The sequence below is a fragment of the Vombatus ursinus genome, unplaced genomic scaffold (genome assembly GCF_900497805.2).
Source record: "Vombatus ursinus unplaced genomic scaffold, bare-nosed wombat genome assembly UNPS02014792.1, whole genome shotgun sequence".
NCBI lineage: Eukaryota > Metazoa > Chordata > Mammalia > Diprotodontia > Vombatidae > Vombatus > Vombatus ursinus.
This window is the reverse complement of record NW_020954570.1, coordinates 12,094,233-12,120,686: the sequence shown is the minus strand read 5'-3', so window position 1 is coordinate 12,120,686 and position 26,454 is coordinate 12,094,233. Positions and strand designations below refer to the sequence as shown.

Genomic DNA, 26,454 nt, shown 5'->3' with positions numbered 1-26,454 from the left:
TGTTTGCTTCTGATTACCCCCTCCCCCAATCTGCACTCCCCTTTATGATCCCCCCCTTCTTCCCCCCCCCATTTTCCTGTAGGGTAAGATAGACTTCCATACCCAATTGAGTGTTCATGGTATTCTAGAGGCAGATATTCTGGAAGGAGGTTGCAGCATGACATGTACACAAATAAGTACATAAAATATATGGATAACTGAATGGGGAAAGGGACATCATGATCCACTAAGAGACCCCAGATCACAGAGACTGAGTTCAGTCCTGTGAAAAGTCCAACCCCAAAGACATGGGAGTCAGGCTTTTCCCCCTTATACTTTTTGGCTCATTATGCTACCACCCCTGAGCTCTAGGAAAACTTATTTAAAATTTAGGATTGATTCATGTCTTGCGTCTTCTCAAAATGGATTAATGGGGTCCTCTTTATAAAGGTAGTTAATGTACAAAGTAGATCAGCTACAGGACAGCCCTTTACTTCCTCCACCACAAAAAACATGCTTAAAACACAAAAGACAAACATTTACAAATATTTAAAACATCTTGCATGAACCCATCATACATGAAATTCTCATGGCGAGTAGATACTTAGAAGACGAAATAAAACCTCCAAGCATGCTTCCACTCCTGCTGAGTACCTTCTCTCACTATTCTGCATGGATTTTCAGCTTCCATTTATGTGTTGTATTCCCCAATTAGATCATACTCCTTGAGGACTGGGACTAGCTTTCTTTTTCTTATTTGTATTCTCAGCACTTAGCACAATGCCTGCACCTGGCACATAGTAGGTAATCAATAAATGTTTATTTATTGAGTGAAACAATTTCTGGGACCGTAGAACAGGCATTTAGCTCAACTCTACTCTGTCCAAGCAAATCACTTAACATCCATATCTTCTGGGAAGCTAGGGAATGAATTGGGATTATATTTCTAGAAATGGTAATTTTCTCTTCAGAGAATTTGTTTTAAAGGTTACTTCCCGCTGAATAGCCAGCATCTGGATCCAGAAGTTCCCCTCTTCTCAAACTCACAAGGTTGCCACGAAGGCTACATCAATCTCAGGATCAATTTTCAGTCACACAAGTAGTAATTGCCTGAGGTTGAACTTGAACACAGGTAAGAGCACTGGACTGGGAATCAGGAAGATTCATTTTCATGAGTTCAAATCTATTCTCAGATACTAGCTGTGTGACCCTGGGCAAGTCACTTAACCTGGTTTGCCTCAGTTTCCTCATCTGTAAGATGTAAAAAAAACAACAAATTCTTTTCTTTTCTTTTTTGGTTTAGGCGACAGGGTTAAGTGACTTGCCCACGGTCACACAGCTAGTAAGTGTTACATATCTGAGGCCGAACTTGAACTCAGGTCCTGTGCTCTATCCACTGCACCATCTAGCTACCCCTCAAAACAACAACTTCTAGATGCTAGGTCCCACACTACTTGGTGTCATTCTAGCTTCCTTAATCTCACTCACCCAACATATCCAATCTATTGCTAAGTCTTGTAGTTTCTACCTTTACAACATCTCTAATATGTGTCCCTTTTTTTAAAGTCATAAGGCTATCACTCTAGTACAAGCCTCATCGCTTTTTGCCTGCACTATTGAAATTTCCCTTCCCAAAATCTCTTCCATTCAGTTTCCAAAACACACGTCTATGTTACTCCCCTAATCAGAAATTTCAGTAGCTCCCTATCACTTCAAAAATAAAATCTCATTTAGTATTTAAAGCCCTTCACAATCTGGCCCCTTCCTACTTTTTCAGTTTTCTTGCACTTTACTCTTGACTACCCACTGTACGATCTTTTCTGTCCTACCTGATGTCTCTTAAACAGGACAATCCATCTCCATCTCTGAGCTTCTGCAGCTGCTGTTCCTCATGCCTGGACACGCGGTTTCCTCCAGTCAGCATCTAGAGCTATTAGCTTCAGTCAGGATTAAGTTCTGATCTTACCTTCTGCAGGAGGTACGTCCTGGTCCTCACCCTCCCTCAGGCAGAGCCTATCATCTGAGGTTACCTTCCATTTACTTTGTATATATCTTGTATCTTTCTAGTTACTTCCATGTTATCTTCCCTATTAGAAATACAAGTTTTTTGAGGGAAGGGGCTCTTTTTTCCTTTCTTTGTATCCAAAGCTTGACTTGATGCCAGGCCCATAGTAGGCACTTAATATTTAAAGACTTGTTGATTGATACCAAATTTTTGGGGGGGCGTGGCCGGAAACAGTCCCTCGGTTTTGAAATACCTTTAAGTGCTTTATTATTCTAAACGGTAGGTGGCAGTAACTAATTTATTTTCTCTTGGAATCTCTGCAGTTTTTCTGCTCAGATTTTCTCAGCAAGAACAAAATCTTGTTGAGCGAGTTCAGAAAAAGCCGATTTGGCCAGATGTGCGAGGGAGGCGGCGCTCTGGGCTGACCAATTGGAACCTCGTGGGCCAGGGGTGGGTTTCCTTTAACAGCTTCCTTGGTTTACAGACTTCATCTGTTCCTTATGCTACCCCTAACCTTTTCTCTTTCTCGGCAAATCGTTCTAGGAAGGACGAACATCTTAAGATATTGGCACAAACCTGCTGCCCTTATGTCTACTTTGCTGATCAATCAGCCCCAGTATTCCTGGTTGAAAGATCTGGGACTCAAAGAAGAAAATGAAGGCGTGTATAATGGGACCTGGGGTGGAAGAGGGGAGGTAAGCGAGGAGCTCATGGAAATCTGATCCTTGATGGTCGAGAACGGTCGGGAGGCCATGACTTCTGTTTTGCAAAAAATCATTGTTCTTTTGGGTTGTAGTTGCATTATAAATATCATTTGAGTTTTTGTTATTGTAATGTCATTGTAATGATCGTACCTTTTTTTAACCTCTGTAAATTTTAGGGTCTTGAATCCATAGGAAGACATTTATTTAAATTTAGTGCAAACCCAAGTTTTTGCGGAAGGATCTGTGTGCAATAGTCCTACTTAAAAAAATAGTTCTTTTTCAGCCTTAGTATGGATCTTAGGCTGTGAAATGCTCTAGAAAGAACACATGCTCTAGAAAGAACCATAGGGAATTTTTATGCCTCTTTTCAGAAGTGCTTAACGTTAAAAAAAAAAAAAGGTCTTTTTGGACTTATTGAACCCCAAATGCTTTCTTTTATGAGACGGAAGTGGGAGGATAGTTATTACCCTCTTTTCAAAGAGAGCAGCCCTAAGGTTGCAAAATTCCCAGCGTGAAGCAGCAATTTGAGCACCTGGGTTCAAAATTCCATTTTGTTGCTCAAAGGCCGTCATGGCCTTGGGCGTGTTACAGCTTCCCAAGGACTTAATTTTTTCTTATGTAAAAATGATGAGGTTGGGCTAAGATGCTTCTTGCATAATTAGGATTAAACACTAAAAAGGAAAGTAAGAGGCATCTTGGGAGCGTATGTGTTTTTAAACTGAACTTAAAAGCTAGGTACTATGTTTAAAACCTTCCAGAAAGACCAAATAATCAGTGCTTTCGATAAGAACGGCTGATAAGTAATTCCAGCAGATAAGTCTGGGAAAACTTACTCCAGATGCCTAAGATTGCATTTGTTGTTTTTTCTCAAAGTCTTGGATTTACACTCCCTCTTTCACCCCCATTCCACCGATTTATCTTTTTTTGGATAGCATAATCTAACCAGACAGACTTTTTTTTTAAAGGTTGTTACAAGTTACTGCCCAGCTAACAATGAGCCTATAGCAAGAGTCCGTCAGGTAAGTGTACCATTAGTTTATTCTTTCTTTTTGAGTGTATGAGATTCTTTAGGCTTATTCAGGGCATATAGTAATTAATATTGAAAATACTCAAAGCAGAGCATGATACTAATATTTTTTTTTAAATTTGGCATTTATTAAGAACTAAAAGTGTTATCTTTTACTGGGCAAAAAAATAGATAACTAGAGCAAGAGAATAGGCTAGCGATACTAGGCATTCCAAAAAATGTATGCAAAGGATAACTATTTTAGTTAAACCCCAGAGAACATAAAAATTAGGAAAAGGATTTATTTTGTAAATTTTGCATTTGGAGAAAATTAGCTTAGTCATTTGGTTGGAGATTTGAACTTATCTCACAGCATATAATTTAGTGAATTCTAACTTAATGTTGAAAAAATGCAATGAAAATGGAAGAAATTAGAGTAAATTATTTATCTCATAACTTTGTTTCTATTAAACAAATTGAATAAGATAGGCATGCTTTAATAGAAAGGAAACAAATGTTTTTTAAGCATGGCTGTTTTACAAATATTTTCTCGTTTGATCCTCACAACATTCCTGGGAGATACAGTTGATGAAACTGAGGTGGACAGACCTTAAGTTATATTCCTGGAGTCACACAGCTAAGTGTCTGAGGCCACATTTGCATACTGTACTTCACCACCTATAGCTACCTCTGGGCAGCTAATAAATAAAACAATTCTGTACAATATGTCAGTATAAATGAAATTTTTGAAATATTTAACAAATATAAAAATAATATCCCAAATACATAAAAACTTTAACAAAATTTACAGAGGTAACTCTAAAATAGTGAAATGGTAAAAATATATATGAATGTCAGTTTTCAAATGGGAAAATGCAAATTGTTAATACCTTTTTGAAAACTGTACAACGTACCTCACTAATTAACATAAATTAAATAGTTGAGGCATTCATTGGAAAAAAGAATTAAAGTAGTAAAATCTTTCTGGAGAGCAGTTCACAACACAGTAAAAGTTACAAAACTAACCGTATTCTTTAACCCAGTAATTCCATTATTGGAAATATGCCCTGATAGTACTAACAAAAATTGGATAGGGCTTTTAAAAGATTTTCTTAACTGTAATTGCAAAAAACTGAAATTAACCTTACTGTGTCACAAGAAGGAGAGTGCTTAAATTGTGGTAATAATAATAATAATAATAATACTAGCATTTAAGGTATAAGCATTTAGCTTTAAGGTGTACAAAGTGGTGTGTTTGTGTGTGTGTGTATATATATGTATGTCATCTCATTTGGTGGATAATGCAATAGAATCTAAAGCAGTGATTCTCAAACTTTTTGATCTTAGGACCCCTTTATACTTCTAAAAAATATTGGGGACCTCCCAAAGGGCTTTTATTTATATGTACTGATAATTGCTGTAATAGAACTTAAAATGGTACTTTTGATGCCTTTTAACATTTCTCACATATACCCCCTTTTCTCCTCTAATACTGTCATCACTGTGGTGTAGGACTTTATCACCTCATGCCTGGTCTATTATAATAATATGCTAGTTGATTTCCCTATCACAAATTTTTCCCTAGTCCATATCATCTACTCAGATGTCAAAGTTATTTTCCTCAAGCACAGTTTGGTACCTATCCTCAGTAAACTCCAGTGGAGCCCCTCCCTGTCACCTCTAGTATCAAATATAAAATTCTTTTTTTTTTTGGTGTTCAAGGCCCTTCATAACCTGGTATTTCTTACCTTTCCGGTCATCTTATGTCTTCTCTGTACTCTATGATCCAGTGACACTGACTTCTTTGTTATTCCTTGAACAAGACACTCCATCTCTCAGCTTTGGGAGTTTTCAGTGTCTGTCCCCCATGCTTGGATTGCTCTCTTTCCTCATCTCTGCTGCCTGTCTTCTGGCCTCCTTCAGATCCCAGCTAAAATCCCACCTTCTACAGGAAGCCTTTCCCAATCTTCCTTAATGTTAGTACCTTCCCTCTGTTGATTATGTCTAATTTATTATGTGTATAGGTTATTTGTACATAATTGTTTGCAAGTTGTTTCCCCTGTTTGACAGTGAGTTCCTTGAGATCAGGAATTGTATTTTGCCTTTTTTTTTTTTTTTGCCTTTGTATCTATGGATTAGCATAATGCCTGAGACATATAGTAAGCATTTGATATGTTTGTTAGTCAGTAAACCCTCTGAAAAGGGTCTGGGAGATCACTAGGGGGTCCCTGAACCATACTTTTTGAATTGCTGTGCTAAAGCAAGTAAGACCAACAAAAGACTAACAAATATGAGGAATACAATAAATATAAGAAATGTGGAAAGACTTAAAAAAATTTTTTAAAACAGCAAAACTATATTAATAGCTTCATGAGAGGAAAAGTGAATGGGAATGGACAAACAGCTTTGAGGAAGTGACTCAAAAGTAATGAAATTTCATGCATTGAAATCTATTTATTTGATTGTAAATAATTGCAAATGAGTTAAATATAAGGTAATATTGAGGTTTAAATTTATAATAAATCAATAAAAAAAGAAATAAATGTTCTTTTGGCTATAATCTGATGTGAAGCATTCCCTAATTTCCTTTCCATTCTGCAGCTAAAAATGAACTTTCTTTTTAAAATGAAATACTCCATGTATCTGCTATGTATTTACCATGTGTATGCGTATTTTTCATCTCACCTATTTTTTTGGTATTTCCCTTAATGTAGGTGCTTAATAAATGTTTAATAAATGTTTGTTAAATGTATGCTATTTAGCAAATAGTTTGAGATAGGCTCTTCTTTTGGTAGGCCATACAAGAACTAGACACGTTAGAGAGAACTTGGTCATATTCTATGAATTACTTTGTGATCTGTTTTATTTTGAATGAGGTAAGTGTCAAGACTAGGAATGGGAAAGTGAAAGTTATTTTATTAAAAAAACCTCATCTCAGCATATATCTTTGGGGTCTGTAAAATTGTTTGTTTTGCAGAGATGGGAAATATTACCTAAAACATCCTAGAAAAATGGGAATACATATGTATTTACGTATGTGTGTATATGCATACAAACATGTATGCAATATATATGTACACAGATAAACATGTATATACACATATAAAATATATGTATGTAAAATACACTTGTTCTCATCTTATACACACACACACATAATGCACCCACTTATATATAAAAATACATCCATTTTGTCTGAGTGATTATTAGTTACCTTTCCTTTTGCCTTTCTTCCTGCTTGCCCCCTTCCTGGTTATTCCTTCCACCAGGCCAATCTGGCGGATTATGAAGAAACACTAAAGAAAGCCAAAGAAGCTTGGAAGATATGGGCAGATGTAAGTAATCTCAATTAACATGATTCATTTGCTTCTACCTTTCTTTTTAGAGTGTGTTGTGAGAGCAAAGTAGGAAGGTTAATGAAATGTTCTTATTAAGTGGGTAGGTTGGAGTAGTTTTGACAACCAGTGATTAAAAAGTCTCTGGCTCAGTGGGATGCTGTGGTAACCTAATTTTGGAGGAAATGAAATCTACTTTTCTAAGTAGGGAAGAATCCCAGCTTTACTATAATTCTCCTAAAGGTGTTGTGTTAAACTGTCCTTCCATAGTGATTATTACAAATCTGTCCTTCCTTGGTGAGTCATCTGGATACTAGAGTGGCCTGAGGCAAGTGTTAACTACTGTGCTTGATAGCACTTAGAGGTTGTTTTGCAGGCTAGGACAAGTCAACATGACTTTTTCAAAAGGAGAAGTTGTGGTAAAGTGGTAGAAGAAGCCCTGGCACTATAGCTGAGGATTTGGGTTCATATTCTGTTTTTGATACATACTATCTGTGTGATCTTGGGCAAATCACTGAATCTTCCTGGGTTTCAGTTTCCTCATCTTTAAAATGTATTTAGGAGGGTAGCCAGGTGGCGCAGTGGATAGAGCACCAACCCTGAAGTCAGGAGGACCTGAGTTCAAATTCAGCCTTAGACCAAACACTTGACACTTACTAGCTGTGTGACCCTGGGCAAGTCACTTAACCCCAATTGCCTTAAAAAAAAAATAAAATGAATTTAGGTGGCTTCTTTGAGTCTCCTTCCTGTGCTAGACTTGATAGTATGATCCTGTGGCATAAGAAAGATTAAAAAAAAAGGATGAGATTCTGAAATGAACTGATCTTTCACAAATCTTTTGTTATCTGCTCCCAAGAGGTAGTTTGGGGACTATTTATTTACAGTTACTCAGGCTAGAGAACCTTGTGAAAGGAAGTGTGTGGGTGGAAGATTGTTATGATGATGGGGAGATTCTACAGTTAATAAAAGAATTGGATCCAAGAACAGTTATAGATTAGATGTAGCTATTTCATCAGACAGCACTAGTGAGTAAACTTGTATAACTTTGCTGAACTTTTGTTTAACCAGCTTCATGTAGAAATTAGACTTTAATGTCCTACTTTACATGACCGATTGTGTTCTTGACTTAGAATTGCTTAAGCTAAGTTTACTTTTCCTAAATGGGTAGAACAGTATCCAAAGATGGATACTGCTGGATACTGCTAATAATTAAATGAAAACATGTGAAAAGAAATAATGTGTGAAAATTTTGTGCTGACATCGTTTTTTTTTGCATATGTAAAGATTTACATAAGGTACATATGTAGACCAGGAAAAACAACACTACAAGGAAAAACAACACTACATTATTTGATAAGGTGCTTGGCTAAACTTTTACATGCAAAAAAAAATATCTTCATAGAATGAATGCTAGGTAGGAGATATTTAGTCCAGAGATCAGGAGACTTAGAGAGGCATACTTGGTAGCTCTCTCTTCAAATATCTGTGGACTTTTTATGTCCAAGAGGGATTGCTTTTTCTGTGAGGACAGACCTAGGAATAGTGGGTAGAAATTACAAAGATGAAAATTTGGGATTATTTTAAGGAAAAAATTTCTAATGGTTAAGCTGTCTAGAAGTGGAATAGGTTTCCTTCCTTGGAAGGTAAGATGATATAGCAAATGTCCCCTCACAAGAGGTGTTCAGGCAGAAGCTGAATGTCACTTGTCAGGTATATTTTAGACAAAATGCTCATTCAGAAATAGTTGTACTAAGGGTCACTGGGTGGAGGATCTTGGATTTAGAATTAGAAGGATCTTAGAAGCCATCTAGTCACATTCTTTTGGTTTTACAGACCAGGAAACTGACCCAGATTGTGCATTGCCCAAGGTCACACAGATAGTAAGTAGAATTCGAATCCAGGTTGTTTGACTCCAAGTCCAGGGTTCTTTCCACATCTTCACTACTGGGATCCTTTCAGAAACTGTGATCGTATTTTGTTTCTGCTTCTGCCCTCAGAATAATGACTGATAGCTAAAATTGTATTTTCAGCAGCTTGCTCAATTTTAAACCTGCCGTATACATTACCACTTCTTTTGAATTTCTGTTAGCTAGGTGGGAGGTAGTGGTTGGAAAAGGAAGCAAGCAAAACCTAAGAGATGGTGATTATTGGATGTCGGGGCATGCAGCAGGTACAACCTTTACTTGGCCTTTGGCTTTTGAGAGGCAAGAGAGAGTTCAGCACTAGGCAGTAACAGTCATGTGGCTGTGGTAGCAACTAATAATAAAATATATAAATTAAAATGCAAAAATGTATGTAAGTATATATATATTTAGGAAAATAATCGGTATACACATGTACACACACTTAATATTATCTTCATATCATTAGCTTATCAGTGAAGGGAAACCTTGAACTAGAAGTAAGCTTTCATGTCTGCACTAGTTTCCTTCTACCTATCATGGATTAATCCAATTTCTCTGTAGTTTAGTACAGACAAAGTATTTCAAGGGAAGTTTTACTCAAAAATAAAAAAAATTAATTATTGCAGCTGGAAATGAGTTTAAGCAGCTAGGTGGCTCAGTGGATAGAGTGCTGGGCCTGGACTAAAGAAGACCTGAGTTCAAATGGGGTCTCAGACACTTACTATCTGTGGGACCCTGGGCAAGTCACTTAACCCTATTTGCATTAATTCACTGGAGAAGGAAATGGCAAACTACTCCAGTATCTTTGCCAAGAAAACTCTATGGACAGTATGGTCCATGGAGTCACCAAAAGTTGGATGTGACTGAATAACAACAAAAGAAATGAGTTTAGAAAACAGATTCCCTATCCTTAAAGTAAGGGCAGGTAGGAAGCTCAGGTGGTGTAGTAGATAGAATACTGGGCCTGGAGTCAGAAAGATTCATCTTCCTGAGTTCATATCTGACCTCAGACATTTATTAGCCATGTGACCCTGGACAAGTCACTTAATGCTGTTTGCCTCAGTTTCCTTATCTGTAAAATGAGCTGGAAAAGGAAATGGCAAACCACTTGGGACAAAATTTTTATAGACAGTTTCTCAGGTAAGGGTCTCATATCTTAAATATATAAATAACTTTGTCAAATTTATAAGAATATGAGTCATTCCCCAATAGTCAAAGGATATGAACAGGCAATTTTTTTTGGTGAAGAAAACCAAACTATATATAGTCATATAAAATGCTATAAATCATTATTGATTAGAGAAATGCAAATTAAAACAATTTTGAGATATCATCTTACACCTATCAGATTGGCTAACAGGATAGATGTCCTTCAATTGGGGAATGGCTAAACAAGTTGTGGTATGTGATTGTGATGGAATATGACTGAACTATAAGAAATGATGAGCCAGTTGATTTTAAAAAAAAATGTGGAAGACTTGCATGAAATAAGGAAAAGTGAAATAAACAGTACCAAGAGAACATTGTACATAGTAAGAGAAATTTTGTCTTAAGAACAACTTTGAATGGCTGATTCATCTTGAGTATTATAAATACTCAAACCAACTACAAAGGACCTGTGGAGGAAGATGCTATCCACCTCCAGATAAAGAACTGATAATTAATAGTATGATTTTACATATATATATTTATATATACATATACACATATATTTGTGTTTAATTGTAGCCTTTTCTAAGGCAGGGTGAAGAGGGAGGGAGAAAAAAAAAGATATTTGAAATTGTCTTAACTGATAACAGTGTATTGGTTTTCCATCTTTCCTATTGCCTTTCCATACCAAACACTACTCTATATACTCACTGTGATCTCCAGTCTCTTGAGTTCTTTCCCAGGCCATGACCCTGTAGTGGCCACTCTCTCTTCCTTTCCCTACCGTGACCCTTTGATCAAACAGTTCAACTCTGCATTGTCTTCTTTGTTGTGGTTTCAGGTCCCATTATCACATAACCAGTTGTATCCTGCCAGGCCTCAGTCTTGAATCACTTTCAGCATCTGCCTTCACTCCTACTCATGTGCTACTTAACGAAGGTGTAGAAAATCACACAGTCATTCTGACTGGGTCCACTTCATTTGTATGTTATATAACCTCAACTGGGCCCTCACTGCTACTAGACAATCCTCCCTTATCAACTCACTGTCTTATTCTCTGTAGTGGTTCTGCTAAAACTTTTCATCCCTCCTCAAAACTCTCATAACTCCTACCTCCACCCTTTCAGCTGAGATCCTTCCCTCCTATTTTACGGAAAAAATTGAGGCCATTCCATGACAGCTTCCTCTTCTCTCTTCCTTACCTCTTACTGCTCAGATGCCTTTTTACCACTGTCTCCTCTACCCCATCTCACGTTGAGAGGTGGCCTTACTCCTTGCCAAGGCAAACCTGTCCACCTGCACAAGTGATTTCATTGCATTCCCTCTTCTCTAGCATATTGTCCCTTCTCTCCCCACTTTCACTTGGCTTCAATCTCTTCCTGTCCATTTTTTGCTTTCCCACTGCCCACAAACATGGCCATGTTTCATCCATCCCCTCACTTCCAGCTCCACTATTGTCCCATGTCGCATTTTCCCTTTGTGGTTAAACTCCTTGAGAATGTTGTCCACAATGGGTGCCTCTGCTTCAGTTCCTCTCATTCTCAACTCCTTAAAATATGGCTGTTGATCTCGACTTTCAACCAAAACTGCTCTCTCCAGTTACTAGTGATCTCTTCTTAATTGCCGTATCTATGGCCTTTTTCCAGTCCTCATCCTTCTTGAGTTCTCTATAGCTTTTAACATTGTTGATCACATCAGAATTGCTTTCATTTGCATTTCTTTAATTGGTGATTTGCAACATTTTTTTCACATAACTTTTGGTAATTTGGATTTCTTTGAAAACTTCTATCCCTTGGCCATTTATGTATTCGTTAATGGCTCTTAATCTTATTAATTTGAATCTGTGCCTTGTATATCTTCAAGATGACACCTTAATAAGAGAAATTTGCTCAAAGATTTTTACCCCAGTTTTCTGTTTCTCTTCTTTTTTAGCTGCATTGATTTTGTTTTTGCAAAAAAAAAGTTTATTCAATCTTTTATATTCAAAATTGCTCATTTTATCTTCTGTGATCCTCTCCCTTCTATGGTCATGAATTCTTTCCCTATCCATACATCAGAAAGATAATTTCTTCCACGCTCTTCTAATTTGCTTATGGTGTTGTCTTTTACATTTACCACATGTATCCATCTGGCTCTTGGTGTGTTATGTGAGATGGTTGGTTAATACTTAATTTCTGTTTTTGTTTTCCCTTTGGTTTTTATCAAGTAATAACTGTAGTCTTTGGGTCTATTGACAACTATATTACTGTGTTTGTTTTCTTCTGTATGCTTTGTATCTAATCTGTTCCACTCATTATTTTCTCTGTTTTTTAACCAGATCAAATAATTTTATAATTATTGCTTAAAAATAGTTTGAGATCTGGTACTGATAGATCTCTCTCCTTGCCGTGTTTTTTCATGATTGATTACTTTTGAGATTCTCAACCTTTTGCTTCTACAGATGAATTTAATATTATTTTTTCTTGTTTTGTAAAGTAATCCTTTGGTAGCTTGAGTGGTATGATAAAAATAGAATTGTGATTTTTAATATGTTGACTCAGTCTAACCAAGAATAATTAATATTTTTCCTTTAATTTAGACCTATCTATTTTTCTATAAAGTGTTTTGTAGATTGATACTTTTTTTTACTCTAAGCAAAATATATGTTTGTCATTAAGTAAATAAGGTTTCAGAAGTATTATAAGTTAATGAATATTTTGATATCACAGTTCTTAATTACATGTAAAAAAGTGCCCGAGTTCTACACAGATTGTGATCAGTTACATAAAAACTTTTTCTCCCTCTCTGGCAGTGGCGGGTAGGGAGTGTTAGCATTCCTTTGAAAAGCTTTCAGATCACTGATGCTTTGGATTTTACTGCAGTAACAGATTTGATGTGCTGCTCAATTTTAAGTGCTTTTACCTTTTAAATTGTCAGTAAAGTTTCATTCTTTACTTAGATTCCAGCCCCTAAAAGAGGAGAAATAGTAAGACAGATTGGCGAAGCCTTGCGACAGAAGATCCAAATCTTAGGAAACTTGGTAAGGTATTTTAAAAGTAAATGTGCCTTTAAAAAAAAACAACCAGCCTACAGCTGCACTGTGTTGCTATTTTATGTAAGAGTAATTTTTAAAAGCCAAACAAATCATAATTTTAAAGTGGACTTTGTGGATCAGATAGTAACAAAATGGGTAGGGAAACATAAAATGGAATATTTTGATCTTTTGAAATTGATTCTACAGAAATAAAACTTGATTTCTTGCCTACTGATATACTCATTATAAATAAATAAGGAAAAAAGCATATTAAGTTGAATGTATTAGAACTTGCTGTAGTACTTATTAGCTGTAACACAAGATTTGATATAAAGTGTGTCTATTTTGAATTTCATTCAAGTGTACTTTTAAAAACGGAAAAACGGCTACCTCATTAAAAGACTTTCTCCTTCTAAAAGAATTCAGTGGCATGAATCTAGAAGAAATCAAAAGTTCATTTAGTGATTTTTTTTGCTTTTGGCCTTATAGACCTTTCATCTTGTCTGTTGCACTCCTGTATACTTAAGATTTGTATTGTTTTGTGTTATAGTTATCTATGTATATGTTATCTCCTTACTATATTGTATGGTCCATTTGGGTAGGAACTAGACCTTAATATGTATTTATACTTACTAGACCAGGAGTGGGGAACCTGTGTCCTCGAGGCCACATGTGGCTCTCTTGGTCCTCAAGTGCGGCCCTTTGACTGAATCTAAACTTCACAGAACAAATCTTGTTGGATTTGCATGTTCCCCACCCTTGTATTAGACCCTAACATATACCTCTTCCTAATACCTAATGCTATGCTTTAGGGATGCTTAGTAGGTGCTTAGTAAGTATTTGGTAAACTTTCCTCTGTCTCTTAGTCTTCAAATCTTTTACTCGGTCCTGAAAAAAGGTTTCATAATCTTGCCTTTCTTGTCTTTCTTTTGTTTCTGCTTCATTCCATTTTATAGTATCCTTGCTTAATATGTGATTGCTTTCTCTTTTCTAGGTGGTTTTTTTTATTAAAGCTATGAAGTTTGAAAGATTCATTTATGTTTTAAAATTTTAAAAATTAGTATATACATACATATTTTTATTTTCAGGTATCTTTGGAGATGGGAAAAATCTTAGTGGAAGGTGTTGGAGAAGTTCAGGAGTATGTGGATATCTGTGATTATGCTGTTGGTTTATCACGAATGATTGGAGGACCCATCTTGCCTTCAGAAAGTAAGCAAGTAAAAAACTGTCATAAAATTTACTAACTACAATCATACATCTTTCCAGTAAAATCATCAGATTAACAAATAAATTGAGTTGCTTAGGAAGATACAGAGTTACCAGAGATACCATCATATTTGAATGTGTAATTAATCTGCTTGCTCAAAAGAATGGGGAAAACTCTTCATATGTAGTTAGTGTATGCTTAACTATGTGTTTATCAGCTGGACTCTTGTTACTTGATAGTTAATTAATTCTCTCCATTTGAGAACATGTGTATTTAAAAATTTTGATCTGGAAAATTAGAAAGTACATCTACTGTTGCTATGATGTGAGTTCTTTCATGCTCTAACATGACATCTGACCTAAGACATTTTTGAAGCAACATTTATTTGAATCTTGAATAGAGTACAATTCATATTATTGTATAGGATACAGTTTCAGGGTAGTAAATTTTCATGTACTAGAGCAGCAGGCATTGAAATCTTTCGGGAAAGCCCCTGAAGAATTATCCTGCTAAAAGAACTCTTTTTCTGATCTTTCACTTCAAAGGCTCTCCCCTGACTAGTCATCCCTGCCCCAAAGTAATCAAAAAAACTTCTTCTCACATATCAATATTTTAATTCTTTAGGAAATGGGGAAAGAGTGTACTATCATTTGGTGGGTCATTACTCTGATGCCTTCAGAGGAAAGCAACAATCTAAACTTAATGGAAGTTATTTCTTGGTCTGTGTCTGGTTACCACCTGTAATCCATTTTCTTGGGCTTTAGCTTTTCTTATAGACCTTTTATAACTTTCCTAAGAGAAAGTGATTAGATCTAAGAAAAAGGATGGAGGGCATTAGTGGAGGAGGGCATTGTTTCCTGAGAAGTTTAAGTACTCATAAGATTTCCTTCCTTATTTAGACTGCAGAAATATTTATTCCTTAATATTTCAATTCAAATGGGGTTATGCTTCCAAAATAGTTAGGGAGGTTGTGCCCTTGCAGTTGGAGGGAATCATGTAAAGCTTTCTTTACAGTGGTTATTAATTTGGGGTCTTTATTCTTCTCACTCAGGACCTGGCCATGCCCTCATTGAACAGTGGAATCCTTTGGGCTTAGTTGGAATCATCACTGCATTCAATTTCCCAGTGGCTGTGTATGGCTGGAATAATGCCATTGCTCTGATTTGTGGGAATGTCTGCCTTTGGTAGGACTTAGAGTTTCCTTTTCCCTTTTTTTTTTAAATGATTTCAAATATGCAGGTTATAACATTGTCTGCATGCTTGTGCTTTGTTTATATTTATAATTTTAAGTATCTTGTTTTATCTATGCTTGATTTCACCCCTACTGATTTTACCCCAAAATTCCTTTTTGCATTCTCTTTGATACTTAGCACAGTGCCAGTGCTTCACATTTGAGGTATCACAATTGTGAAGGTGTTGAGAAATCAATGTACAAGGTAACTGAGGGAGGGAAAAATGCCAGAGGTTTAACAAAAAAGCTACTGAGAAAAGTGGCCAAGAACACGAGCTACCAACCTATGTGTTTATTGTCCAGTCTGTATAAAATCTCTGATATTCATCTATACACAAATCAAGGGCTTCCTCTTTGAGGGGATTAGTAGCGAAAAGACAGGCTTTGTAAGCAATATTAAAGAGTGGAAAACACTCTAATATTGGATAATACATTTACCATTTTGTAGCTGATTGAAAGATGTAGAGAATATAAGATGTCACTGTGCCTGCTGTTTGGTGATTATGAAAAGGCATTTGAGAGGCAGAGCCAAGATGGCAGAGTGGTAGGAAGCATTACAGCTGAGTTCCCTCCCCATAAAACTTCAAACAGATTTAGAAAATGCTCCAGACTGAATCCTGATGTAGTATTCCAAAAACAGTCATAATGAGTCATTTGTTTGGCCCCACTCAGTGTAGAGAATCAGATGAAGAAGGCTACAGACACTGGGGATGGAGTCTGGCCAGGAGCATATGTGCAAGCACTTCATTGTGTATTACGGCACGCGGAGGTCCCAGATCCATACAGGACACCGCTAGACACATACTAGGACACTGCTATGGGGACACTTGTGAACTGGTAGTCTGGTTGCCCGCTACTCAGTTCCAGGTCACAGATCTAGGATGGATGGAGAAAAGAATCAGTGTCTAGCTGTGGTCTTCCCAGGTAGGGAGGCCCTGGGAAGTGAACCAAGAAAGGAGAGAGTTTAGAAGCCATTAGCAGCAGTGTGGCTCAGAGCCCAGGTACACCATGTGCAGAACAGGGTATCATTTCCAGCATCTAGCCCAGATTACAGAGGAGTAATCAGGGCAGGAATCCCAGACCAAAGGGGAACCCATAATTCTGCCACTCTGAACCAAAAGTGCTTTTCATCTGACTGATAGGGGCTGTCTAGCAGCGGTCCACTCTTGCTCAGACCCAAACTCAGGTCAGATGACCTTACAGAGTTAGATCCTGGGGACAGTAATCAGACCATTCTGGGAGCACTGAAAGCTTGCAGGTCCCTAGACTGAGGTGTCCCTGAGATCCTGGAAATAATACAAGAAAGCAGTAATAGGACCAGCCTAGACCTTCCCTTCAGAAGTGCTAAAGAGCCCAGACCTAAAGATCAAGTCTGAAATTAGGAAGTAGGCTGAAAAGTGAGCAAAGAAAAAGAATCCCACCATAGGAGAGCTATTACGGTGGCCGAGAAGCTCAAGACACAAACTCAAAAGATAAGAATGACTTCAAAACATACAAGCAAAATCTCTGAGGAAAACACAACCTGGGCAAACTTTAACTTGAATTCTAGAAGAGATGAAATGAGTTAAAAAATGTTTTTATAAATGAAATGAAAATGCTCGAGAAAAAAATTGGATAACAGATGAGAGCTATGGAAGAAAGAATTGGAAAGGAAATTAAGAGCTTAACACGAGACAAACCTTGCACAAACAAAAACTTGAAAATCATAATGGACCAGATAGAAGTCAGTGATTCCAGGAAGTAAGAATAAATAGAAAAACAAAGTAAAAAACTGGAACGTAAGGAAGAAAATAGAAGATATCTTATAAAAAAAAAACTAACCTAGAAAACAGATTGAGGAGAAAAAAATGAGTTATTAGATCATCTGAATGCCAAAAAAAATAGCTTAAACATCTTATTTCAAGAAATCTTAAAAGGAAACTGTCCACATCTCTTAGAACCAGAAATTGAAAGACTCCACTGTCATCTCCTGAAGAAATCACTGAATTAAAACTCTCAGGAATGTCCTATCCCCAAATGCAGAGCTTCTAAGTTGAAGAGTTTTAATTCAGTGGTCATAAAGGAAGTTCAATTACACAAGGCCAGAGAAGAAAGGAGAAGAGGAATACAACTGGGTAGGAAGAAAATGGGAGGTTAGGAAAAAATTGTCTCACATAATCAGGATATGCAAATAGAAAGCTATATAAAAACCTGAACCTCACTCTCATCCGAACAGATCAAAGGAGGGGAAAATATACCTACACACCTGAGTATATAAATACATTTTATTAAACAGGAAAATAGAAGGGAAAGGAGGGAAGAGGTAAGGGGGAATTGTAGAGAGGGTAGTTTAAAGAGAAATTAGTCCTAAGCAAAATAAATTCTAAGGACATATAAAAAGTTTTATGACTCTTTTCAAGGTAGCAAAGAATAGTAATCTTAGGGGGTGACCATAAATTTGGGAATAGGTAAATTGTGGTATACAAATGTTATATAATACTATTAAGCTGAACTCGTATCATGTAATGACCAGCCATGATTCCTGATGTCTATTTGTGAAACATGTTATCTACCTTCTAATAGAGAAGTGAAGGAATTGGAATAAGACTGTTTTGTTTTTTTTTTTTTTTGGACATGGCTAATGTGGAAAATTATCTTGATCGATCATGTTTATAATGGGTTTTGTTTTTCTTGTGGAGAGAAGGTTCTGGTAAGAGAGTGTAAAGGTGGATTTTGGTTCATTAAAATATTTTTCAAAAAATAAAGGAAGAAAAGGCACTGGATTTGGTAAAGCAAAACTCTACCTTAAAGGCTCACTTCTGACAACATATCTATAACATCAATCATTCAAAATTTCTTGAAGTTATAACAAAAGAAATAACCCTATGTATGGTGAAATCCTCCAAATGCTTCTGTATTCAGTTGCCATTGTGCTGGTTACATAAACTATTGCAGAGCCTCCTGGAATAGATTCATATTTATTTAAAAGAGTTTGGCCTGGACCTAACATAAAGTTCAATCGGGAAATAGGCTAGAAGGATGAACAAAGAAAGAAAGAAAGAACACTATTAAAAGCAATTATGGTGACAGGGATTCTCAAATCACAAACCCCAAAAAGAATGCCTCTAAAATACCTAAGCAAATCCACAATGAAAAACATAGTTTGGAAACAGGCTTAACTAGAGTTTCTGGAAGAGATGAAGCAAAAGTTTGTTTTTTTTAAAAAAAATGATAGCTTTAGAGGAAGAAATTAGAAAAGAAATAAAAGTTATGGAAGGAAGAATTTGAAAGGGATTTTTGGCATAAGAGGTATAAAACCTTGCCCCAGCAACAAACTCTGTAAAAATTAAAATGGACCAAATAGAAGCCAGTGACTCCATATAATAATAAAAAATATTAAAATCAAGTTAAAAGCCTAAAAAAGCAGAAGAAAACATAAGACATCTTATTGCAAAAACAACTGGCAGGAAAATATCAAGGAGAGATATTTAAAGACATCATAAAAGGAAGCTGCTCATATCTTCTAGAACCAGAGGATGAAATGAAAGTATAAAGGATCCACCTGTCACTTCTTGAAAGAAATGCCAAAATGAAAATTCTCTTGAATATTGAAGCTAAGATCCAGAGCTCCCAGAGCAAAGTAAAAAAAAAATGCTTCAAGCAATCAGAAATAAAGAATTCAAGTACACTGAATTCTGCTATAAATGCTTGTTTTGAAAACAGGATTTGTTCAACAGGATTGATATATTAGGGAATACTAATTTCACATTTACTTATTTGTAATTTCATTCTCAAGAAACAGTGAGAATGTAGAAAACTGTACCCCTTCAAAGTAATTCACCAGCTACAGCCTTTCTGAGGCCTGCTCCCACAAGTCAACTTCAGGTCTTTTTCAAGGTAAAGTGCTGTATTTATAGTGTATCTTCTGGTGTAGGAGCTATGGGCAAAGGAAAGTTGGTCTGAACCCATGAACTCCCCACCCTTTCAGTTATTGCTATCAATTAGTTTATTACATTCAGGATTAAAAATAATAATAGTACTTTTTTTTCATTCAGCCCAAACTCTTCATTTTGTAGAAGGAAAAAGATCTAGAGAACTTATGACCTTGCCAATGGTCAATAACCCACTTTGATAATATTCTCTGAAAGAATTTAGTCAAATAAGGAATTACCAAAATAATTGACACTGAACTGCTATTTCTAGTTGCATGCTGAGAAGTGATTTTTTTTCTGTAACTGTTATTTGTATTCAAAGATTATCTTTACATATAAAAGCAAGACAGTTTTCTGTGAAAAGATAGGAAGAACTAGAACCTGCCTATCAATTCTTATCAATTTAACCATCTTACTTATTCTTAGAGTAATCTCATATGGAAAACTAAAGTAAATCTGCCTCCCTTAGCCTTCTCAGGTGTGTTTTGTGAACAAGAAATCTGTGAAGATTTCCTTTTAATCAAGCTTATACCAGCAAGGCCAGAATAAGTCTCCTTGGAAACTATTGGCAAGACATGGGAGCTGAATTGAAGGTGATGGTTGTTTCTAAGTTAGAATACTTAGAACCTTTTGGAGGAACATTAAGAGCTTAAGTCTAGCAGCAAATTCCTAATTTGATCACTAATTTCACTTATTTTCATTTAAAAATAACTTTGGAAGTGACTTGCTTCTCATGAATGACTTCATTTTTGTTTTTTGTAGCAAATGACCGAACAAAATTAAATTTCTTCCTTCTGTTTTTCTAAAGGAAAGGAGCACCAACAACTCCACTCATTAGTGTAGCTGTCACAAAGTAAGTGTATGTGTGATGTAAATTTCTTTTGGCTAGGGGGTATGGTTTATCTATGCTTTGTATTCTTTTCCTACCACCTTCAGTGCCTAGTTACTAAGTATACTAAGTATATTTGTTTGCATACATGGATAACCGAATGATAAACTGTGCTTTTCCTGAAGTATAGGTCTGAATATTGTTCTCTCCCCACTACCCCTTTGCCTTCATTCCCCTTCCCCAATAAACTTCAGTGGCTCCCTATTGTCTTCAGGATCAAATACATTGTATTGGCATTAAAAGCCTTTCATGTACTTAGCCCCTTCTTACCTTCTCAGTCTTCTTATACCTTATTCTCTGCCACATACTCTTTGACTGGTTGATACTGTTCTGGCTGTTCCATGAGTAAGACCTCAACTCTTGGCTTCCAGCATTTTCTCTGGCTGTTCTCCGTGCTTGGAATATTCTCCCTTCTCAAATCTGCCTTCTGACTTCCTTGCTTTCTTTAATGGTCAACTAAAATCTCATCTTTTTCTGGAAGCCTTCCCCCACTTTTCTTAATTCTAATGCCTTATCTCTATTAATTATCTCCTCTTTATTCTGTACATATCTTGCTTTGTATACATTTGTTAGCACATTATCTCCCTTGTTAGATTGTAAGCTTCTTGAGGTCAGGGGCTATTTTTTGCCTTTTTGTATCCCCAGTGCTCATCACAGTGCCTGTAAACACATAGTAGGTGCTTAATAAATGCTTGTTGATTGATTGAACTTTGGTTTGATACCAACCACAGAAATATGATAGGTACTGAGTTTCAAATCTAATGTGATAGGTAACTTATCTAAACATGGAGCTTAGCCTGTGGACATCATTGTCTAAAACTGTAAACTTGGGATTCTGCAAAAATCTGAAAATGAGTTTAAACTTCCCTTTGTTAATTGCAAAATAAACAGCTCTCATATGAGAAAGTGCTCCCTAAATGCAGGGGCTACTTAAGTAGTATTTACTTACATGATTGAAAATGAAATGTGAATGATAAAGAGAAAAATCCAGTGGTTTTGAAGATAAAATTTTAACTCATAATACTTTTTGTTATTTAAGACGTAAACTCTTGGAAAAGCAAAATGAACTAGGTAACTATCAGTCACTTAATTCTCTGTGTCATATATCCTTGCATGTAATTTTGAGTTAGAGAACTTGAGTTAAAAAGCTGGTTATGCTACTTGCTAATTGTGTGACCTTGAGATAGTAAGTTAATATTGCTGTGTGATTTATTCCTCCTAAAAATGAAGGAGTTGTATTAGATGATCTTTAATGTTTCTTCTAATTCTAAATTCTATGATTTTGTATTGTGTTTATAGGGGGTGAAGAGGTTTGGATGTCTTAGGTGTTTGGTTACAAAGACACTGTCAGGAATTAATTATTCCTTAGGCTAAAGTATGAGTATTAGAGCAACTAGATTTTCTTTTTTTAATTTAAAATTAAATTTTTTTTTTTTTTTGCTTTTTGGTGAGGCAGTTGGGGTTAAGTGACTTGCCCAGGGTCACACAGCTCGTAAGTGTCAAGTGTCTGAGGCCGGATTTGAACTCAGGTCCTCCTGACTCCAAGGCTGAAGCTGTATCCACTGCGCTACCTATCTGCCCCCTTAAATTTTTTTAATTTTTAAATTTTTAAAATTTTTGCTAACTCTTAATTCTTGAGATCTGGAGGTTTGGAAATTTTTTTCAAGTTTATGGTGAGATCTTTATACTTGGGGATTTGTTGCTGTCAGAAGATGTTTCACAGGGATGAGTTAAGGAATGGAAACTAGAAGGGAAAGCTGCATGGATTAGTGAGTTCTGATGAAAGAACAGAGATCTATAGATAATGAGTTGGTGATGCTACTCCCAGAGAAACATCAACGAAAACAAGTATAAACATTTGAAACAGCATTCTGGGTAAACAAGGTAGGAGTTTGGGGAAGCTTGACCTTTCTTTTAAAAAACTGTTTCAGAAGCTTACTTGCTAATGCATCTTTTCTCTAGGATAGTGGCCAAAGTTTTGGAAGACAACAATTTACCTGGTGCAATCTGTTCCATGACATGTGGTGGTGCTGATATTGGGTATGTTAGTTCTTCCTTCAATGAGAAGGTGACCTAAGGAATATCATGCTATGTAAGGAAAAATGTCCTAACTTTTAAAGATGTTCCAAAGTAGAATGGGTTACTTTAGGAACTTATGTGTTCTTCATTACTAAAGGTCTTCAAGCAAAGGCAGGATACCCACTTGTTAAAAATGTTATAGAACAAATTCTTGTTTCAGATGACGTCCAAGTGTCCCTTAATTCTCAGATTCTGAAAGGTGGTCCTAGGAAATCAAATGCATTTCCCCAGAAAAAATGAAGCCATGACAATATATTGTTGAAATATCATATTTTTGATATATTACGGAATAAATAGGATTTTATGAGCTATCTTTGTAACCAAACCTCTTATTTCTAATAATGTTTCTATAGGAAAATGTGTTTTAAGCTCCAACTAACCATCTTATAACTTTGGGAACATATTGCTTTAAACCATTATAGGAACTGGGTTCATCCTTTATTATAATGGGGTTAGGACCATTGATATAGTGAGGAGTATAAGAAATTGACTCAGATGTCAAAACCTTTTGATGTAGAGAGATCACTTGCTAGGCATATGTCCCCAAAAGGCCAAAAACAAAAGGTTTCCATTTACACCAAAATATGTACAGCAACATTTTTGTAGTAGTTAAGAAATTGAAATGAAGAAAGGAAATGGATAAAGAAATTGTGGTACATGAATGTAAAGGAATATTACTGGATTTATGATGGGCATAGAGATATCTAGGAAGACTTATAAACACTAATTCATGTGACCTCATTTTTTTAAGGTCACATATTTCTGTATTTATTTTTAAATAAATGCAGTTGAAAATATCCATATCCCTTGAACCAGAAATTCTACTGCTAGGCATATAACACAGATAAGCCAATGACAAAATAAAGGCTATATATACACTAATATATTTATAGCAGCAGAGAAACAAACTAGATGCCTACCAGTAGAGGAGTGGCTAAAAAATTATGGCATATGAATATTATGGAATATTGCTGTGTTTTAAGAAGTTAAGAATATGAATACAAGGAAGCATGGAAAAACATAGGAATTAATGAGTAAAAAGGTAAGCAGAACCAGAATAACAGTCTTCACAATGATTACAACAATATTAATGGAAAGAATAGTCACCAGAGAAACCTGAAACTGAACATTGTCTAATTATAATAAGCAAACATGCCTTGGAAGAATATAGGAGAAAACAATTCTTCCTCCCTTCTTTTCAGAGGTGTGGAGCAACACACAGTTGATGTGTTGGTTAGTTTTGCTGAACTGCTTTTATTCTTTGGTACAAGGAATGACCAGAAGGAATGCAGATGAACAAGCTTTTCTTAATTATTTATTGTTCCATTTTATCTGTTAAAATAGATCTGTGGCTTTTCTCTTACAGCACAGCAATGGCCAAAGATGAGCGAGTAGATCTGCTGTCCTTCACAGGAAGCACCCAAGTGGGAAAACTGGTGTCAGTCATGGTACAAGAGAGGTTTGGTGAGTGGATATTCTAGCAACCATACTTCTTTGAAGATTGAATGTGGCCTTTTCTCAAAGCCCTTATACTCCTTCCCTGGAAATCTGTGTGGTATTTTGAAACATCCAAGTGAAAGAAAGGGTTACGTAATTATCTTACTAATTCTTAGGTCTAGCTGACACCAAAGCAAACTTTACAGGTTGCCAAAGAAAGGCTTTTCCTGAAGAACATTTTTTAATTTCACCTTGATTGCATTGCCTATGCAGACGACCCTCCTATTTGCTTAAAGTCAGATCTGTGGACAGATGTTATTAATGACACTGTTTGGGAGGGAGGACTTACTCTTTACTGGGAAAAAGTGTGAGTACTTTTTAAATTAGGTGACTGTAAGTAGAAGTTGCAGATAAGTTGGGGAAAAAATTGATCTGTTTGTCCCAAATTACTAATGTCATTCTATCTGGGTGTATAACAACAAATGGAGGAAAAGTTCTAGAGGACTCAGGAGTATTATAGTATATATATTATATACATATATATTAGCACATATATTATGTATAGTATATATTATGGTATAGTATATATATTATAGTATAGTATTTATCTTAATTTCACTGAGTTGACATCTTAGGCACAAGATCTGAATAGATTTTACAGAAGAATGGGAAATAAAACCTTGCTTTTCTTTTGGATCTCTTATGGATCAGTGAAAAGGAAAGGTATTATTCACTGGGGTCAAAGTAAAGAATATTAAGTTAGATATAATGTCTTTTGTTTCTTGGTATCTTCTGATGAGATTTAGTGTGTCCTGCACATGGCAGATGCTCTGTAAGCATAGTTTTCTGATTTTACTGCTATGACTAAAGTCACTAAGCAGTGACTTAGTATTTCAGTAACTATTCAGCTGATCTAGTGCAGTCCTGGTGGAGAAAGTACCATATCATGTGGACTGTTTTCCTTTTTTTTTTTCTTTTGGTCGGGTGGGGGGAGACTGGGGGATTTGGAGGGGAAGGAAAGTTTGGATTGTTTTCCTGAAATTATACAGGTATGTCAGAGGTATTTTGACATAAAACTTAGCTTTGATTATTTTAAGTAAATTAGATTGAATAAGTCAGAAGAATATAAGGCAAATATAGAAATGTATTTATTCAAGGGGTAATAAATCTGTTGGGAGGAGTATCCCTGAGACATTAAAAACAAATGTAAGTCTTAACTTTTTTGTTCTTTTTAAGGGAGAAGTTTGTTAGAGCTTGGAGGAAATAATGCTATTATTGGTAAGGATGATAGCATTTTTCTTGTTTATTCAAATTAGCTAAATTAGTCACTGAATTACCCCTCTGGGTTGATAGGAAGTTAAAGAAGTTATCTACTCTTTCATTATGAGAACTCTCTCTATATATATTTCATATCTTTAAGACCTGTTGCTTGATCAGAAAAGAAAATAGGTATATATATTCAAGGCACGGTAGAGCAGGAGGAAAGAATTAAATGATCAATTAAATTTTCTCAGGTTTTTCTCAATTTCACCTTCATTATTCCTTACAGTGATAAGTTGCTATTGCATTCATATATGCCAGTTTGTTCAGCCAGTCCCCAAATGATGGGCATCCATTATTCTTAACGTTTTTTTGCTACTATAAAAGATCTATTAACTTTTTTTTTTAGTTAAAGAGCTCAAGACTCATCATCTCTTGTGTGACCTATTTATTGCTTTAGATTTGAACCCATTAGTTGGTTTCTAATATTCATTTGTTCTCATCCTGTTTGAGGAGATAGAACTTACTGCTAGAGGACAGAATTAGGATTGATAGATAAAAGTTATAGGTAGGCAGACTTCATTTTTTTTTAATTAAATTTTATGTTTTTTCAGTCAATGCAAATCCACTTTCTCTTCCTTCCAACTTCTCCCCTTTCTGTCTTCCCTTCTCTCTCTCCCCATAGGAAAAGAAAGAGAAACCAAACCCTAATTACAAACACGTAGGGTGGAGCACAACAAATTCCCACTTGACCATGTCCAAAAATAATGTCTCAGTCTGTACTCTGAGTCCTTCACCTCTCTGTCAGGTGACGGGTATGGGTAGCATGTTTCATCATGAATCTTCTGGAATCATGGTTGGTCACTGCTTTGGTCAGGGTTCTAAAGTTTTTCAAAATTGCCTCAGACTTCATCTTTATATGAGGAAAAACTTCCTAATAATTAATATAAGTAAAGTCTTATTGACTACTAGCCAGAGATACTGTTTTGGATGGGGGTTAGATTAGGTGGTTCCCAAGCTTAGCACAGTGCCTGGCACATCATAGGCACTTAATAAATGTGGATTGATTGAAGTCACTTCCAATTCTGTGATTCTATGGTTCTCTAAATCTAGAGTAGGTAGTGTAAATGGCTAACCAGTGAAGTCCAGGTTGGGTAAAGATAACATTGTTTAGGGATAGATGGCTGTGTAAGTTGAGATGGAGAGGTTATGATGAAAGTGAAGAGCAGCTTTAGTAAGAGTCCATCTATCAATGGAATTAATTTGTAACTTTATATATGTTTATTTGTAAAGAAGACTAGCATGTCAGTGTAATGCCAGCTTTCATAGTCTTCTATAAATA

The 26,454-nt window shown here is 35.9% G+C and overlaps 1 protein-coding gene across 2 annotated transcripts in view; it reads left to right on the top strand.

Moving 5' to 3' along the window:
• Nucleotides 1-2,337: 2,337 nt before the first annotated feature.
• The window catches only part of ALDH7A1 (aldehyde dehydrogenase 7 family member A1), a 38,026-nt gene continuing 13,909 nt past the window's right edge, over nucleotides 2,338-26,454 (top strand). The window contains exons 1-11 of one of the 2 annotated variants that reach the window (XM_027869232.1): nucleotides 2,338-2,434; nucleotides 2,528-2,679; nucleotides 3,654-3,707; nucleotides 6,964-7,029; nucleotides 13,021-13,101; nucleotides 14,184-14,307; nucleotides 15,357-15,489; nucleotides 20,256-20,300; nucleotides 22,299-22,376; nucleotides 23,782-23,879; nucleotides 25,089-25,130. In XM_027869232.1, coding sequence (XP_027725033.1) covers nucleotides 2,572-2,679; nucleotides 3,654-3,707; nucleotides 6,964-7,029; nucleotides 13,021-13,101; nucleotides 14,184-14,307; nucleotides 15,357-15,489; nucleotides 20,256-20,300; nucleotides 22,299-22,376; nucleotides 23,782-23,879; nucleotides 25,089-25,130 — 829 coding nt within the window. In that variant the 5' untranslated portion in view covers nucleotides 2,338-2,434; nucleotides 2,528-2,571. The other variant, XM_027869231.1, reaches the window with a different exon arrangement.